This window comes from Hyposmocoma kahamanoa, unplaced genomic scaffold (assembly GCF_003589595.1).
Source record: "Hyposmocoma kahamanoa isolate Upper Pololo Valley unplaced genomic scaffold, ASM358959v1 192, whole genome shotgun sequence".
Taxonomy (NCBI): domain Eukaryota; kingdom Metazoa; phylum Arthropoda; class Insecta; order Lepidoptera; family Cosmopterigidae; genus Hyposmocoma; species Hyposmocoma kahamanoa.
Genome location: NW_020653719.1, coordinates 2,601,168 through 2,621,049, shown reverse-complemented (window position 1 = coordinate 2,621,049; position 19,882 = coordinate 2,601,168). Strand labels below are relative to the sequence as shown.

Sequence of the window (19,882 nt, the reverse complement as noted above, 5' to 3'; positions counted from 1 at the left end):
TGTTCGAAATGAACTCCTAAGGGCCAGCGCAAACCGGCAGATAGGAAAGCAAAGTGTTCGGGACTCTTTTCAATTACCTATCACTTTTTTATTCCTCTTTATGTACCTATTTTTATTATCAGTGGCCGCCATTATTTCTTTAATGGCGGCCACTAGGTTTGGACCAGTGTCACTTTCAATGAATGCAGTCAAGTCAGCAAAGTATTTATTTTTGGAAGAACCTCTTCGACGAACTGCTTTTGTGGAGAACATACCTGAGGTGAAAAAAAACAATCATGGACAACCCAACAAACTGAAGCACAATAAAATTTCATTTGTTTTTTTAATATAACTGACTTCTTTGTGAAACCAAATTGTATTTAAATAATATGGATATTTAAAATATCCACGCCCTTATTTTAGGTGATTTAGTACATACATTCAACTCAATCACAGAGGACATTAAATTTAATATATCACAATTGAAATAAAGTGTAAATTTCAATGCTCTGCGACGCAGAGGGAAGTGCGCCGCAATGTTCCGAATTCGGTCTCAAAAGTATTGCAATGTATACCTTATTTCTATTGAAATAACATAAAACATGCACATTTAATGTCCTCTGCCTTGCCGTCTTCCGATTTGCGCTAGCCCTAAAGTAGCCGACACGCCAACATTCATTACCCAGTATTACAGTCGCAGCGTGCATGCTATCCAGCAATCCTCCAATGCGACCAGCGAGACTCCATACGTGGACATATGCAGAATAGTGTGTGAGCAGTCTCCTGCCTGCGCGGTGGACTGCCATTCAGGTAGTGAATGGGCCGTTTTATAAGTCTATGTGATAATATACCATTCAACATTTTAAAATTATTGCAGGAAAATAATAAAAATGAACGTCCACTCGAAAATGGATTTAATTTTTTACTCCAATTAATTACATTCGTTAGAATTCTTATCATAAAACACGAGTAGAGAGTTGGTATGGACACATAGTACGGACGGACTGCTGCCGCCGGCTGTGGCGCAAAGGGAGGGAAGTATACTGGACAAGAATGCGAGTCACTTATCAACGCTAAACCTAAAGCATAAAATACAAACTATTTCACTATAAACTACTTCTACAATGTCAATTAACATGTCGACAACCTTAGAATAATAACGCATAGAAACCTAGCCCGCACACGCTAAGTGAGGCAAATTGAAGCGCTCCTAAAGGGCCTACACGAGCAGGCGGGCCTTCAATGCTCAAGGTCAACTTGCACCGCGAACAGCTCCAGAATTTTAGCTAAAAATGACGAAATGTACGGTAAATGAGTGTAAAAATACGTCAGACAAACATAAAATAGATACTAACATCACATTCCACAAGGAAGTAACGCGTTTCAACTTGTATTTTTATATAAATATTCACTAAAACCGAAAATTAACGTACCTACTACTAAAACTAGCCTACATGAATTAGATTTTTGCCTCACTTGTGACAGTTCGTTTGATATGAAACCATCATTCTATGCGTTATTATTCTAAGTCGACAACATCGTTATTTGGTTTGCGACAAACACTTGTTCGTCATATACAACGGTTAACAATACTCGCACGAATGTAGAACGGCCTTTAAAGCGTGGTTCACAAATATAAATAAAATTATATAATAAATAAATAATATAATATACAATCACGCCTGTCTCCCATTGGTGTAGGTAGAGGCCAGGGGCTTCCACTCACCACACTCGTGACTCGTGACAAAATTATATTCTCTTGCTAAAATGTTGGCGAGTCCTAAATCATCAAACATTAAATAAAAATGCGTAGAACGAAAAGAACTGTGACGTCACAAAAATTACAGACCATGACGCATGGCAATGTATAATAGTTGTCAAAATTCGTGAAATGGAACGTACTTCCTACAGATTTGGATTTCATGAAGAATAAAATACTCTCGATGACTTGTGCAATTTGATGACGGAACAATAATAGTAAAACGTAATTTACAAGTACAACGTGTAAACACTTGCCGCGCTCATGTCGACGTTAGCGGACACATAGGTTGATAACTAGTGGTTTTCGGTGTCGAGTCGCACAAAATGATTCAGGACGACGAATTCGAGGTCCTGGTGGAGTGCCCAGAACGGGCGAAGGTACTAGGCTTCAAGCCTCAGCAGGAGGTGGTGACTAACCGGCTTCTGCCGTACGCCGATGAGCTCGATAAGGAGTCGCAGATGTTTCTCGAGCAAGTTAAGACCAACCTGGCTAAGGCAGTTGTGTTACGTGAGATGAAACCTGCCTGTGGTGCCTGGTCATCCAGACTAATGAAGTAAGGGTTTTATTCTTTTATATTGAAGGTTTCATGCGTCATGATTTCACTAGATTTCACTAGATTTTCCTGAAGATATTGTGTATTGATATAAATTTCATCAAATAATTATAAGTCATCTTTCACATTTTTTATACCTAATACTGACATAAAAATAGCTGACAGTGACCAACCAACTCTCAATAAACTATGTATCTATTAGACAAAGGTTTCAGCAAATCACTAGTTTTTTGGCACATGTTCTAGGGGATACTATGGTAGTCTGCTATAGCACTTGTTGTGTATAATATGTCACTAAATTAGTTAAAATATTAAACAAACATGCTATATTACATGTATGTCATAAGTCTGTCAACTGCAGGTGTTAAAGCATCTGTGTCACTAGAAGTTAAGCGAACTTGAGCATTGTAGTGTTTTTGTGTCTATTGGTTGAGTTTTTACATCCAATATACTTGTAGAATGAATAATCAACATAACATAATGTTACTTTTTCATTCAAAAGAAAGTCACTCAATGCCACCTTGACTACACTATTGCAGGTACAGTGAAGTCAAGCAAAAGCCAATTTTATAGAAAATAAACGTCAGTAGACATGATTGGGTCAAAATTTCAAACTCTTTGAATCTGTATATGTACTAAAATATTTATTTAATTTGTCAAGATTTGTTTTTCACTTATCTTGAAACAGCCATCTGGTGTTGTTCCCTCAAAGTATCAATATACTACTTAAATAATGACCATCTCATTTAATTTTAAGGTACAATCATTATTCAAGAAAAAATGGTTTAAATAATTCTACACCAATATTAAAGTGGAAATAATAGTTACAGTTCTGTAGTCTACAACAAGAAACCCTTTTAGTTTTGACATGTCTGCCCGACATGCTTCTTGCACTGAGTAGAAATGTTGGTGCTGATATGTGTATCGTAAACCTAGAAACAAATATAAAGAAATCTTGAATTCATTCATTAACTTCCGATATATCCGACATGTTAACTAACTTTATCTGTTTTTAAATAGATAATTTTCAGCTCTATTTCATGCTACTTAAAACAGATATTTGACCACTTGTCACTTAGCCACATTTTAGTTAATAGATCGCAGTATGAATGCTAAAACATTATACATATATTATATTTGTTCCATCAATCTCAATATTCTATTCTATATATTATATATTATATATATATAATTCTTTTCAACAATATTTTCAAAGGGCCTTCTTTAAAAATATGAAATATTTTTGTAAAAAAATACAACTGTGAAAAATCTAAAAACAACTTGGAACATAGCTCTTGGTTAGTACTTTAAATGAAAACTGCATGCCACAAGTATTTAGAGAAGTATTAAAACATAAAACATTTACTACAAGTGGTTGTGTAAAATAAAAGTAATCTCAATATTTATTACATGCAGATATTCAACACTAGTATCATAAACAATGCAATTGAAACAGTTATGCCACATTATTACAAAGCTGTTATAGGAGTGTCACTTGCCAATTATGTTTTGGTTAAACAAATTTCTGAAAATACCAATTTGAATTTAAAAAGTAAATAATCAATAAAATGTAAAATTAATAAGTAATTTTATAAAAATCTTTACAATAACTACATTGTAAAATTGCAAATATACATGCTCATTAGGAGCACAGGAGCGTGCTCTTAATTTCCTTTCAAATAAACTACACTTATACTTTGCACTAAATGTGCTGCATATGAAAAACAAGCGGATCCCACTATTTTCACACAGGACAATCATATTTTAACAGAAGTGTACAGCAGAATAGTCCAAAAGAATAGAATTATATACTTAGCTGATCTTGATAGCTGAGCAGTCTAACACTGTGGCCTACAATCAAAGTTTCCAGGTTTAATTTAGACACAAACTCTTTGAAAATTTACTCATGTTTAGTATTTTTTTTATGATACCAAGTGTCGGGACGAAGAAGTCGTGCGCTTGGTGTCACTCAGAGCTTAGTAATAGGTAAGGTGGTAGTGCCTTGAATGAACACTTTCACAAGGAGCTTTACTTATACTAATACCCATGATTTACCACTAGTAGTACCTATGGTTTAGTCTTGGTCTTAAGACCAAGTATATTTAAATATTATAACTTGGCTTCACTAGGGATCAAAATGGTAATGTTAATAAGAACTTTTCTTATGATCATAAATATTAGACAACATCACATATTGCGCAGCTATTATAATAGTGTCATAACTCAAAATTGTGGAATTGAGAAAGCATAATTTGATAATATAATCACATTATTCACAATAATAATAATAACGGACACACTCAACATAGTCCCGCACTAGGAAAATCCTGTGTCGCAGGTACCATGGACACACACATAGACAGCCAGATATTGCACCCAAACTGACGAGAGAAATAAATGTAGGCCATACAAATATTTCTCACAGTCCGGAAATCTAACCTGGGACCTCTGCGTGGCAGTCGGCATAGTAACAGTTCGGCCACAGAGGCAGTTAACAAGATCCATTCAGTATTTCTTTTTAATTTTCATATTGTGTTTTCTCAATTCCACAATTTTGAGCTACGACACTATTGCAATAGCATTGTGATATATTGCTCTAATCCCAAAGTATGTAACTAAAGCGCTTGTGTTATGAAAAACAATAACAAAACAACGTCGTTACCACAAAAACTTGAGACAATATAGAAAAGATAGTTTTCTACATTGATCCAGTCGGGGAACGAACCCGGGACCTAAGAGATCGAATCGGAGTGCAAGCCACTCGATCATGGAGGTCGTCCAATCGGAAAGCGACATCCTAAATTTTTTTAAATAATTAAGTATACACTGCACAAAGTGCAAGTTGATTCACAATTTATTTAGTGGATTTTTTCTCAAAGGTCTCTTCTGTATCCTTCTTTCCTTACTTAACTCTTCAAGCGCATCTGTTGTCACCCAACATTTGAAAAAAAATTTAAGTTATAAAGAAGTTTGTAAAATTAAAAAAAATACCAAAAGTGCTAAGGACACCATGTGTCTCTAGGATGACAGGTTAAATTTGCTAATACCCCCAAAGTAAATTACATTAATGAATTAATGAGTTAAAAAATAGGAAAAGACAAATGCTCTATTTTAAAACCAGATAACTGTAATAATTATCTGGATATTTATTGAACATTTATGTTTTACTTGGTAATAACGTTCAGGTAAACCTGCACCAGTGTCAATGAAGCATCACTTTTATACCTCGTGTGATCATAAGTTTTGAGACAAATGTTGATTTTTAAAAATAAAACAAAATAATACTGGCAGCTGCTTAATTCTTTTTTAATTTTCAATTTGGAATGTTTATGTTCTATTGGTGGATTTTTAAATTAATTTCTATTATTTTTCTCATGATGGTGGGAACAAAACGTTTTGGCACAAATGGCCTCCCTCCAGTCCTGATCTTAACTCACTTGACTATTCTCTGTGGACTGAATTGGAGCTCAAAGCCTGCCAAAAGTCCCACCCAAAGTTGGATTCTCTAAAGCGAGCCCTCCTCAAAGAAGCGAACCGTATCCCGCTGGAAAAGATCCGTACCGCGACCCAAGATTGGCCACAACGTCTAAGAGCTTGTATTAGAAATAGAAGTGGTTATTATGGGTAATAATTGCTGGCAGTTGTTGGTTAGTGCTTACTAGCATTATCAAAAAACTTTAAAAATATTATTTAATTATTTCAATTTTTATATAACTTGCGTCTCAAAACTTACGAACACACGAAGTATTTTGAAATCACCAATATTCATTATCAACACAAATTACAATTAAATTAAGCCCTGAACAGTTGAGTAACCTTTGGCAATTGTTTTTAGAATTCCTGGCTGACTTCCAATACTTCCTATCATGTGCACCTGACCTTATCCCACAGACAGACAGAAATATATTGTTTTTATATTATTGTGCAGACTATTGATTTAGTTACTATAGGATTGGTTAAATAATAAAATTATATATTGATAGAAACATGTGGAGCATTTCAACGTTTTATTTAAAGAACTGCTCGACCTGCGTTACATTTTACTATTGCAATTGTGGCGCTAGGCGCTAATATTGACGTCATCGTTATGCTATCAGTTCAAAATATACTTTTGAACCCAACATGATGAGAATCCAAATGTAATTTCTTAGGTAAAATGTCCCTTGCCAAGGTATCTACAGATTTGATCGACTTTTGACGGTCGTTACTATCACTTATTAGCGATCGATAAATATCAAGGTTACAATGGAACAAGTTTGTATGCACCTACGCTTCATTTAAATTCTACAGTGTCGATCGACAAACAATACGTTGTCGATCGTCTCTTGCTTACACATTTACTTGAACTTATCTCATCGCAAATGTCGATCGTCAAAAAATCGAGCAAATCTGTAAGGATCTTAAAACAAAGATTATAAACAAATGTTTATCCTTTTGAATAACATAGTAATAGTGATGTGAATTGAGGGAGTTAATTTACCTAAAGTATGAACGTTTTCTTAGTATGGATATAACCATTTCGTCATCAATGCGTGTAAAAATTCTTTTTTACTGTTTATTTTCTAAACATTCCAAAATAATAGATTGTCTCATGTTTATTCTTTTAATCGCTAAAGTATTTAAATACGTAATTAAAATGTATAGAAACACAACTACAATATTATTTTTTGAGACAATAATTTATTGCATATACTTGGAAGTAATAATTTATTGGCAATGTGCTCAAATTTGAATAAATAATACGCATTATCAAATATAACCAGTACCGAGAAGTCCGGGATTTGTAGAAGGGAATGTCCACATTATTCTTTAGTTTAGCTGAATTAACTCCCTCAATCCCAACCACTGTAGACTATTTATCCTGAAGTTGAAGGTCCTATTAAAATGCAGTGAGGTTTGTTTCAAATGGATTTCTTACATCGCCGCGGAACGGAATGGAATCGAATGTTTGTAACGAAATTTGTACATAGCGTAATGAAGTGTATTATTATTTCCCGAGATTGGGCAAGAATTATTTTTGCAAATTTTAAATTTTCTCAAAATCGTTGATAGAAGGTCAATGGCAGGCTTTTGTATATCGAGTTCTTAGGTTTTCGCGATTGTTACATATAGAAAATGAAACTATTTTTCCGGATTTAAATCGCGTAAAAAATCCAACGTTTCGGGTCCTTTACAGGTCCCGTGGTCACCTTTGACTATAGTCAAATGTTTCAAAAAACAAATATACGCGATTTAAATCCGGAAAAATAGTTTCATTTCCTATAGGGTTTTGTATGTTTGGTATTCTGTTAAAAGTTAACAGTGGTGGTGGCGGCTTGCGAGTGGCTAGCCATCCAGCCACTATTCAACAGCCATTGCATTTTTTGGTAATCTGCTCTTCAATGGCGAGTCGATGGCACATCGATGACGTAGTCTACAAATCATTTGACATATAAAAACCATTTAATTTGAAGACTAAATTGCTTTGCTGACTAAAATTATTAAACGAGATAAAAAATAAGATATGCATAGTAATTTCCATGATAATTTTAGTAAGGCGACATCGATCTTTTTTTTTTTCATATATAAAAAAAGATGCGCATTTGACGTCCATCTCACCTGATGGAAAGTGACGATGAGGTCGAGGATGTAGCATGCATACCTAAACAATACCTATTCACTCTCGCCTTGAAAAGATCCAAGTTATAGCATTCGGGGAACAAGTCTGCAGGCAGGGTATTCCACTCCCCAGCCGCTCGCCATATAAATGTGGAAGCGAAACGCTTTGTGCGAATCCTGGGAATATCCACATAGGGGTGGAACCCCAGCCCACGTAGATCGTTAGTGATTGAACGAAGAAATGTCATCACTGCTATTCCACTGACACTCTATTGAGACTCAACTGCCATTGCAATTAGATTTTAGCAGAATAACAAATATTATCATAATTGCAATATAAACTCAGTGGAATTACAATGACCAGTGGTTTGAAGAAAACTAGCAGACTTGGCGCCCTGTTTTTTAGCTTGTATATATTTTGTACATTACACAATTGACATGATGACGTCATGGTATGGTTGCAAAATTTCGCTTCCATTCCTTTCCGCAGCGATGTAAATTGAGCCCAACTATTGAAACCAGTTTTGTCCATTTTTTTCAATTAACTGCCTCCGTGGCCGAACGGTTACTATGCCGGATTGCTACGCAGAGGTCCTGGGTTCGATTCCCAGGCTGGGAGAAGTATGTGTATGGCCTACATTTATTTCTCTCGCGAGTTTGGGTGTCGTTTGTGGTTGTCTATATGTGTGTCCATGGCACCCGCAACACAGGGTTTCCCTAGTGCGGGACTATGAGTATCTTGCGTTATTATTATTATTTTTAGCTTTTACTGCTGAGCACTTATTTCCTGAGTATAACTAGATGTCCACTTACGACAAATGGGGTAGGTCCCATAAGGGTCCTTTATTAGTAAAATCTACTTTTAGCAAAACTATTCCCCCAGTAAATTGTATATTTTTTTATCTTTTGTACAGGTACATCAGAATATACGGGCTGAAGTTTAGCAAGGAAGACCACATTGCGTTTGTAAAATTAGCCTATGAGTTAGTACTAGTGCCAGATCTTGAGCCCTGCAAAATTCACAAGTTTGCCACCCTCTTCCTTATGCTCACCAAGTAAGTATATGTACTGATGAAAAGTTTATTAAAGACTGACAAGTTTCAGATGAACTTTACATAGAAGGGTGTTATCGAGTTCTTAGGTTTTCTCGATTGTTACATATAGAAATTAAACTATTATTTCAGATCTAAAACGCATATGTTTGTTTTTTTTCCAACAAACTACAGTTTCGGACCCTTTGTAACGAAACTGCCCTTGTAACGAAAAAAGGCACAACTATGCGTACTTTATACAGCAGTTGTGTTTTTTTTCGTTTTGAGTGCGGTTACAGGTCCCATGGTCACGGCTGACTGAAATGCCATGTCACGTAAAGTCATAATTCATTAATAACATTAAATTTCATTTCATAAAAATTCATATTGTTAAAATAAAATCATTTGTAGCGTAGATTGGAATGTTCTTTGGAAAATTTAAAAATAAGATATTATAATTAATAACTTTTGTAACTATAGTGAGAAATAGGGTGCTTTGCATTAATATTAGACAACTGGTTGATGACTTTACCATTTCAATCAGCCGTGACCATGGGACCGATAAAGGGCCCGAAACGAAAAAAAATAAATAATTATGCGATTAATATAATTATGATAGATCCGAAAAAATAGTTTCATTTCCTACAGAAGGGTGCTATAACAGCTATAATATTGATATCGTTGTTCACGTTGTTAGGTAAAAGAAGTCACTTTTAAATTGCACAAAATAGTTGTATAGAAAATACATAACTTAATTTTGTTGACTTATAGTGCTTTTGTTTAGGAACTTAACTAAATGTAAACAATCTTGAGATATCTATTTAATGAAATATACATTTTTTACTAATACTTAGCTTCATATGAAATTGCATGCTTATTTTTATACCTATTGATATGTAAAGTATATGTTTCAATAAAAAGATGTATCAAGATTGTTTACATTTAGTTAAGTACCTAAGCAAATGGACTATAGGTATATTTTTTCTTTATGAATGACTTGCATGATTCCGAAAGTTATTGTCGCATGAAACTTTATGAGTTAGTTATTTTTAAAAGAGTCAAAAACAAACTCAAGACGATGCCGTACATTTTTATTAGTCATTAATCAAAAGCTATTTTGGTAACAAGAGTATCTTTGAAAACATTTATAAAGTTTTAACGGTTATGTATTGTAAAGACAGTTCATGGCCGTATTACAATACTCTCCGATAAGACGTACCGTTTTAAAAACCGGCGAAATTCAATCTAGCCTCGTTAAAATGTCCATTTGTCATTTATTTTGAGCAGCGTAGTCAATCGCGCCATAATACAGGGCGAATCACGTTATTCCTTAGACTAGGGTTGTCCCTATCAATTCAAAAACGCAATTTCTTACGCTCATGACTAGTTATACCTATTAACTTTATTGAATATCACGATATTTTACTACCGTGATATTTACTTATTTTTTGTGAAATAACTCCACTAGTTTATTATACTTATTAGTACAAAGATCGAGCACTAATAAAAGTTCCTTTGATCCGGCTGAATTGGATAGCTGTATAACATAGTGATATTCAATAAACTTAATATTGCAATTGTCAAAGCGACATCTCTATTCAGCTGCTGGTAGCTGTAAAGGTACGTGCCAGGGTGAAGAAAAACTTTCATAGATTTCTCACAGATGGCGCTACGGCAAAAAGTTCGTTAAAAACCAAAGATCTGCAACAAGCACGTAGAAAAATTCGTAAGGTCTACTGGTTCTTTCCGTAACTCAGTTGGTAGAGTGTCAAGCACGGTATGCTGAAAGCGCTGGTTCGAATCCAGCCGGATCGAAGTAATGTTTGTTGGTGTTGGATCTTTGTATTAATAAGTTTTTTGTCTGGGATAATAAATCTTTACAACAAATGGAAATGCGTTTTCAACTGAGTCTTATTTTCATTTGTATTGAAACGTTGATGAGTTTGATGACCTCCAATGTTGTATGTAAACATTTTAAATCTTCACAAAGAAATGCAGTCAATGGCCTTGTACTCACTTGGACTTGTACTTTATTATTACTCCGCTGTACGTTATAGCGTACAGTAAATAGTAATAATAAATTTATAATAGTTTTATTTTAGATACATTTTTAAGCATCGTTATAATCGTTAAGTATCTTGGCACATTAGTGATTGTAGTCATTCTGCAAATTTGTTTTCAGTAATGAATTATATTTAATTTACTATGCACCTTAAATTACCACGTTAACACGTCGACTTGGCGGGAAACTCTATGCCAAATCTTTAAAAAGTACAAACAATGTAGGTACGGTCAAACGGTATGATATATTATGGAAATGTTTACATTTCATTAGAAAGTTTGATAAATTAAATAGTGTCTCATCTTGCATTTAAGAATCTTCTTATCGTATCGATGGCATACACCATAATGCTTGCCATGGTGGTGAAAGGATTTGCCATTTACGAATTAAATAGCCTTTTAATTTTCTGTCAGGCATTAAAATTAATGCACTTTGGTACAATTGAGCTTGAACGCATCAGGCCGTCCATCTATTATTTGATTAATATTAAATTCCAGAAAAAGACATTTGATATCACCTGAAGAAATGACGCTGCCATGGCGACCTCTCTACGAAGTTGGAAAGAAACTTTTTGAGAGCAATGCAACACATATCGGCATGTACCATTACTTAACGTAAGTATATACTTGCTTGAACACATGTTTAGAATGATAAACTAAGTAACTAAATAAATATCGAATACTTTGTGTTATATACGATAGCATTATGTATGATCATTATTGGACTTTAATTGATCATTAGAATATTTATGACGTGACTGTCTTATGTTTCTGAATGTAATGAATAAGTTAAAAATCTTTAAAGTGGGTACTTCACTACCCACTGACAATGAAGGGCAGTGTGCTGCAAAGTTAAGCCTTTCTTTCTCGTTTATTAATGTTCACGTTTATTGTGTGTAACAAATTGTTCTGTTATCGATTTGTAAGGTAGTGAATGTCGCTCTTAACAAAAACATCTGTATTTAGGCAAAAACGTTATGGGCAAGGCAACAAAGAGAGCGATATTCTGGACATGATCCGCAAGTTCCTATCGGGAGACGGGCTCGATGACGCTATGTACTTGCTCGGTATCGCCGGGCCCGACGAGACGGAGCTGCCGACGTAATGATTTTGAGCTAGTCATTCATCATTCTATGTGTTGCTCGATAGGCAGGGTAAAGGTTGAGGGAATGGAGTCAGATGGCTAAGTAAACTTTTTTGTCTGTTGTTCTCCTAGTATTATTTGCAATTGCAGAAGTCGTGTGGAATCATAAATATGTGACTGCATACTACATTTCTAGGTGTGTTATGTATTTTTCAGAAGACTGAAAAAAGAAATGAATACACATCGACACGCCTGAGACGCATTATTGTGTTACTAGTTTCAGTTTCACGTTTTAAGGTCTCAAAAACACCAAAAAAAAATCTTGTTTCCTCTCAAAACTTCGTCTATCGGGCAATATGTAGATCAATGAATGGGCTCCTTTACTTACTGGGCTCTGGGCACATGGTGTGGGCAAATATCATCACTGTATCATCATCAGCTTTGTCTGGTCGGGTTGCAGGGGCATGTTTGTCCTTTTCTGTTATTCCATATGTATTTTTTAAATATTTTGTTTTATATTCACAGGTCGTTGGAATCGTCGTATTTGATGATGGTTAAGAACGCAAGGCCGTAAGTATTTTGTAATTATTTAAAAATAGTAAAATATTCATTAATGTAATATACAACTTTAGTTGTCATGTGTCCAATTGCAATGAAAAAATAACATACATTCTATTTATAATTCTGTTCTAGTTTAACTAGAGTTGGTTACAAATGAAACTATTTTTTTTATATGTAAATTATACATATATTTGTATTTTTTAAACAAACTATACTCCCGAGCCTAAAACCAGGTTATATCAAGGAGAGCGTGCGCGGGCATTGCACAATTAATTCCGCCTTCCCCTTTCTATCAGCGGGGGACTAGTCGTAGGCTGGGGTTCCACGCAAATAGTGGATATTCCAAGGAAGCGTTTCGCTTCCACATTTATAAGCCGAACGGCTATGGAGTGTAATTCCCTGCCTACAGACTTGTTCCCTGAACGGTATAACTTGGGCCTTATCAAGGCGAGAGCGAGTAGGCATTGTATAGGTGTGCATGGTTCATTCCATCGTCACTTTCCATCAGGTAAATGGAGGTCAAATGCGCACCAAAAACATTGGGTTGTTAAAATAAAACATTGTATACGCGATTTAGACCCGTAGTTTAATTTCCAATCTGTAGTTTTCTAAAGTAAAAGTACTAAGTACACTTTTTCAAGCCTCTTCAATTTTTCAGATATTTCGGCTTGTCTGCAACAAAAGAGATTCTGGCTGAATTTCTGCCGCATATCTGCCCATGGGCCAACGACTCTCAGATTCTAGCTCAATTGTCGGTATTCCTACCCGTGGAACTCCAGCCGCAGCACGCGGCCCACGGTCACGAGCTGTGGTTCGAAGAGCTTACCGAGCTCTGGGACACTTGCTATAATGCGCAGTGTGGCATTTCGGTAAGTGTTTTTTTTATTGGAACTGCTTGGTAGTCAAACTTGCTTGAGTTGTTTGTCTTATTGTAACATGTACAGGATCTAGAGCACGCTCAGTTTTTCAACTCTATGAGTGGTTACACACGGCGACTTTAGCAGCGATGCAGATCGATGCCTTACTTTCTCAAACTCGTATCTTAAAAAGAGTGATTATTCAGATGGCCAAACTTTCTATTTATTTTAAATTTCTTACCAAGGTTGTTAATTTGGATGCTTTACTAAAAGAAAATAAAAAGTAAAAGCCAATGGGTAAATATAATGTGAAAACGTCTGCAAAATTTGTATATACTATCCATTTTTAGCATTTCAGTAACTTTGTTCTTTAAGATACGAGTTTGAGAAAGTAAGGCGACGAAATGCCATTGTTGTGAGGTATAATAATAATCGCGCATTCTTGCCGTAAGGCTAGCTACCGGTATAAAAATACATGTATTATCCTAGTATTTTCCATTTCGTTATTGGAATACCGGAAACAACGGATTTAAAACTTAGTGCATTACAACTGTTATGGATAGGCGTGTCGCTTACTACCAGGCGCATGACATGTTCGTTCCGTCACTTGATATTATATAAAAAAAAAAAAAACAATTTAAAAAACCGATACATTATTTTACCTATAGGTGTCGGTACTCAATAACAGTTTCTGCTGGCCTTAAAATATATTAATTTAAAACTGTTTATAACCAAGTTAAACACACAAATATGTTACATAACTCTGAAGTAGCGAATCTTTACATTTTAAGATTATATAACTACCGAGTGAGACGCTTAAGTTCGCGTGACCATGCCACTGCAGTACAATAAATAAATAACAAATAAATAAACAATGAAGAAGCACAGGTTCATAGTAAGAAATAAAAACATGCATTTTAAGTTGTTTGTTAAAATTTGCTTAAATATATGTATTATTGATTCTATGGCTGTCGGCCAGTGTCTCCTTCCCACAGTAAACGAAATATCGTTTTATTAAGGTTGTCAATTGATTTATTGTTTCTTTTTCATCCTGCTACCCGTATAAAGATACATAAAAAGGTGTCCGAAAATTCACGCAAGATGTAATCTTGATAGAAAACACGGCTTTATATGAAAAAATTTAAAAACTTTGAGGTTTTTTGAAATCGAAGGTTTATGTTAACAAGCCCACGACCACTCCGCCTTGAAGGACAAAATTGAGCTCTGTGTCAACGAGATTAAACAACAGTAATGCAAAATGATCATCGAAAATTTCACGGAAAGATTGTGCCCGCGAAGTCGTGGAGGCCATTCACCCAACATCCTTTACCACACAAAATCCTATACCATGTACTTCATGGATCAATATTACAATTTTTTGATATAAACCTGTGTTTTCTGTCAAAATTACTTCTTGTATATATAATACTGGTAATATTGTCAACAATTTTTTTATGTAAAATTTACATAATTTCCAGGATCTAATGGCAATTTTTGCGGGTTTAGCGAAGCGCAATCCTGGCGCCGTCGACTGGTCGCCCTTAGCACCAAAGATGTTCATGCGTTTCCTCCACGCGCTTAATCTGCCCGTCAGTTATAAGGACATGCAGTACTCCAAAAATTACTCATTGTGTAAGTACATTATTTATTATTGTATAATTCATGTCACGTATAGTTTTAGTAGTAGAGGTCCTTGTGAAAGAGTTCGTCCAGGGAAGTACTGCCAGCTTATCTATTTATGCCGCCACGCAGTAATTACAGGCACATGGGACTTGTCAATGTACGTCTCAGGGTGACGGGCACAGTGGCGGTGCCCGTCAGGTCTTTGTGATTTAAAGCTCTGAGTGGCACTGCAGGAAAGCAGCAATGCAATAATCATTTCTTGTCCGTAGTGCTACTGGTAGAACCACAGAAAAAAAAGTTTCCCTTGTTACTACTAGTAGGACTTCGCAGTAGGACCACGGGCAATGAAGGGAATTTTTTATAGTAACACCACACTATCGTTACCGTTAAGGAAGCACATGTTACAGATCTCCACTTATTAGTGCTTATCAACAGGGTTCAAAATTATCAAAATATTTATTATGATAATTATTAATACAAAGATCGAACACTCAGAAAAAACACTCAGAAAAAATTCCTTCGATCCGGTCGGATTCGAACAACAACGCAAGCACATAGAAAAATTCGTGAGGTCCGTTGGTTCGTTCCGTGGCATAGTTGGTATAGCGTCTGGCACGGTATGCAAGAAGACGTCGGTTCGAATCCGACCGGATCGAAGGAATTTTTTCTGAGTGTTTTTTCTGAGTGTTCGATCTTTGTATTAATAATTATAACAAACTAGTGGAGTAATTTCACAAAAAATAATTGAATATTAATTCAATAAAAATTTAATTATTTATTGTGACTTTAATCATTATTGTGATAATTGTTCAATATATATCTGATAATTATACATGCTGATTCAGTTTTGTCTGTTTTGTTTTTACTAAAAATGACAAACGGTGAAAAAACTAAATAAACACGAAAAAAATCTTTGGAAAACTGACTAGTGATTTTTTTAAAAATTGAGTTTTGGTTCGTTATGCCTATTCATATAAAAATAAAAAGAACAAAACATTCACCAAGACTTAGCTGAACTAGACTTCAAACCTTTGCCTTTTTCTCTACGAAAAGAATGAAAAAACTAACAACAACGTCTCTGATACACATGACACGACATTGCTAGCGGTAGCATTTTGTTGTTCCAATTAATTTTATAAATATAAAGACAATTATCAAGTTATAATTATCAAGATCACTGATAATTATGATAATAATTCTAGGGTCGGCAGACTAAAACACATAAGTCAAAAATGTGTTTCTCGTTGTTAATATATAATTATATATTTTTTTGTGTTGTTTTTAATGTTGGAAGTTAAATAACATCTAGAATAAAGTACAAAATTTTTGAAGTAACAAATGAATTTGACTTATGTGCTTTAACCAGTAGATGTATTAATTTAAATGAATGATGTTGGATTTTGACTTATGTGCTTTAGTCCGCCGACCCTAGAATTATCTCTTCGAACTCTGTTTATCAGTGTATAGTAAACGAACACATGCACACATTATTTTGTCATTCCTCTCTCAATGTGTAACCTAAAATTACGGATATTAATTTGCTATGATTTTGACATACTTCTGCCGCTTCAGTTTTCTTTTTAAGTTTAATTTGCTTGCGTATGAAATAAGGATTAATTGAGTTGTTGCAAACTCATTCGTTAATACCTCATAAACCAATGTTTAAATAAAATTACTTTTACTACACATCAGATGTCTGACTACTACACTCAGTTATTATAATCAATTGCTCACCTATTCCCTAACACCTGATCGAGCCTTTTTATAGTAATAATTGGTTTGTATTTCCATGTCATTAATAAGCTTAAAAATTTCAACTGTGAGCAAAATTATATTTATAATGCATATTTCATAGCTTAGTTTGTAATGAGATTGCAATTGCGACATTTAATTTTGAATTTTTTATTTGGAACAAAGCTTATCTGGAGGAGTTGGAAGGTATAGTATAAAATCGTTTCAAATGAAATTCTTCAATAAACTTCTGTTTAAACGGGGTCCGGAGTATATGCGTCGTAATTTGTTGCAGATACGAAGCACATAGCATCGTGGATTGTTTGGAGTATCCGTCCAGACGGGGTAGTTCTAAGCCAACTACGCAGCTTCCTCGGTGGCGTCGAGAGCTACCTACACAGCGCCAATCAGGGCCGCTGGTCCTTTAAGCTACGACACCTACTACGAAAACTCGCTAGGGAATTCCTTGTCCGGTAATTTACCTTAATACATTGGGCCTAAAATATACATTTTCATCAAATTTACGTACTTCTAAAATATCCAGCTTAAAATATAGTTTTGCATAGCTCAATCTGTATCTTACTTACAGAAACAGTGTTACAGAAACAAACTTTCATAGAAAGTGAAATATTTTAAACACACCAGACGCAAAATAGGCGCTTTGTCGTCGAGTTGCGGATACCAGCCCGTTGCACCAAGTACCAAGTATTTTAACCACAACATATGTCCGCAGGGTGCGTCGTGAGCGCGAGAAGAGATTCGAAAACCGGTGGGAGAACCAAACTCCGCCGAAGATGAAGTTACGTGACGAGGATATCACCGAGTTCGTTAGCGTCGTGCTGGAGCCGACGCTGCAAGCCGTGTACAGCCGCACCGGGTCGTTGGACGTTTCGGGCGCGCTGCACAACCTGGCGACGCTGCGGCCGGCACTGGTGGTACCGCCACTGGTGGAGCGACTGCAGAGCGCGCTGGGGTCGCTCACCGAGCCGCACCGCGTCACCGCCGCCATGTCCGCCGTGGCGGCGGTAGCGCGCCCGCTGCTGTGCGGGCCCGACAATGGTTACCCCGCGGGGCCCACTCACGTGGTGCCATTGCTGCTAGCCGTGCTGCCTGGACTCGACCCCAACGACATTAAGAAGACGCTCGTCTCGCTGCATTTCATCCTCGTCTTCAGCTGGATGGTGCCTTACGTGGACTGCAGCGCCGCCGCCGAGTACTGGCCAGATCTCACCGACGAGGAGCTGCTCACTTGCGAGTCCACCGCACAGTTCGAGGACTTCGTACTTATCTTTCTGGAACGCCTTTTCGTCATCATCGAGTCCAGCGTCAGCGAGAACGTGCGCCTCGACACGCGCGAGTCTGAGCTCGGCCGCAGTAAAACCGACGCCGTCATGGAGACGGCGCTGTCCTCCGCCGCCACGTCAGTGCTCATGCAGTGCTCGCCCAAGATCTTCGCCGAGGCGCTGCGGAAGTTCAAGAAGTTCGCAACTGAGTCCACGTTCGAGACCAACGTTTCGGGCAGCATGGTGGGCGTGCTGCTGCGCGTGTTCGCGCGCGTCGACTCGGAGGCCACGCTGGCCGCGTTCGTGCCCAAACTGTGTGAGGAGCTGGGCGAGCTGCTCGCCACCGACGAGGCGCTGCGCGATGAGAACCCGCCCCGCGCCCTGCTTTACCGGCTAGTGCTGCTGCTGCACGTGCTGGACTGCGACGGCACCGTGCTGCTCAAGTACGTGGCGCGCATCGCGCCCGTGCTGGACCGCGCGCTCAAGCTGCACTCGCCGTACGCCATCGAGCGCGCGTGCGAGGTGCTCGGCCACATGTTCTCCTCGCTCTGCTACATCGACCTCCGCGGCTGGAAGAGCTCCGCCCGGGACTACGGCGCGGCGCCCGAGAAGTGGCTGCCGGTGCGCGAGTGGGGCCACGGCTGCCTGCTCACCGACGCCGGCTTCGACTGGCACGTGCCCAACGCGGAGGAGGCGGCGTGCGCGCAGGCGCTCGTCGACCGCTACCTGCGGCCCGAGCTGACGCGCCTGCGGCAGTGGCTGGACGGCGAGCGGCCCATGTGCCGCGACCGTCGCCTGCGCTGCTTCCACATTTTGTGCGCCGCACTCGGCTGCGGCACCTTCATGCCGGCGGCCGACGAGGAGCCGGTGGCGCTGGCCGAGTCGCTGGTGCCGCCCACGACGTTCCCGCTGACGACCGGCGTGAGCCACTGCGTGACGCTGGACGGCGAGAACGTGCGCGCGGCGCTGACGCGGCTGCTGCTGGAGGTGCAGGAGCGGCTGCTGCGGGAGCGCACCGACGACACGCGCGGGCTAGAGATGCTCATCCAGGTGTGGGAGCGCGTGGTGGTGCAGCGCACGCGCGCGGCCGGCATGGGCCCCGAGGCGCGCATGCGCTCGTACGCCGTGCTGGAGCGCGCGCTGGACGGGCACGGCGGGCGCGCGCGGGCGCCGGCCGCGTCCGCGCGCCTGCGCATGCTGCTGGCCGACGCCGCGCGTCTGCAGGACGAGGCGCGCTTCGACCTGGTGTGCGACGCGGGCATCGCGCCCACGGCGCTGGGCGCGCTGCACGCGCTCTTCGACCTGTCCATCCACCCCTACAGCTCCGTGCGCGTCAACGCGCAGGCGCGGCTGTACTGGATGCTGGGCCACTACGCGTACTCGTACCGCGCGCTGGTGCCGCGGCTGGCGCGCCTGCTGGCCGCCGGCGGCCACGGCGACGAGTGGCACGCGCGGCACAAGGGCGCGCTCTACGTCATGCTGGGCCCGCGCACCGGCCCGCTCGTCGCCAAGCAGGACTGGGACGCCGTGGGCGCGCTCTGGCCGGCCGTGCTCACCGCGCCGCTCAGCGAGAAGCCCTCCATCCTGAAACTGGAGCAGGCCTTCGGCGACACGCTGCATCGCCACTTCCCGGCCGTGAACACGCGGCTCGCCATGTCCGCGGGAGCGGTGGCGGCCGCGCGCGCGCTGCTGCCGCCGGCCGCGGCCGCGGCGCCGCAGCTCGCGCGGCGGGAGCGCGAGGCGCAGCGGCGCGAGGCGG

At 39.1% G+C, this 19,882-nt stretch overlaps 1 protein-coding gene across 1 annotated transcript in view; it reads left to right on the top strand.

Annotated features, from left to right (window-relative positions):
• Nucleotides 1-1,897: 1,897 nt before the first annotated feature.
• The window catches only part of LOC113226648 (proteasome activator complex subunit 4-like), an 18,984-nt gene continuing 999 nt past the window's right edge, over nt 1,898-19,882 (top strand). Inside the window, exons 1-9 of the mRNA XM_026459366.1 lie at nt 1,898-2,294; nt 8,807-8,947; nt 11,483-11,599; nt 11,951-12,085; nt 12,594-12,638; nt 13,288-13,498; nt 14,965-15,118; nt 17,136-17,313; nt 17,574-19,878. Of these exons, the coding sequence (XP_026315151.1) occupies nt 2,065-2,294; nt 8,807-8,947; nt 11,483-11,599; nt 11,951-12,085; nt 12,594-12,638; nt 13,288-13,498; nt 14,965-15,118; nt 17,136-17,313; nt 17,574-19,878 (3,516 nt within the window). The 5' untranslated portion in view covers nt 1,898-2,064. The remainder of the gene's footprint in view (nt 2,295-8,806; nt 8,948-11,482; nt 11,600-11,950; nt 12,086-12,593; nt 12,639-13,287; nt 13,499-14,964; nt 15,119-17,135; nt 17,314-17,573; nt 19,879-19,882) is intronic.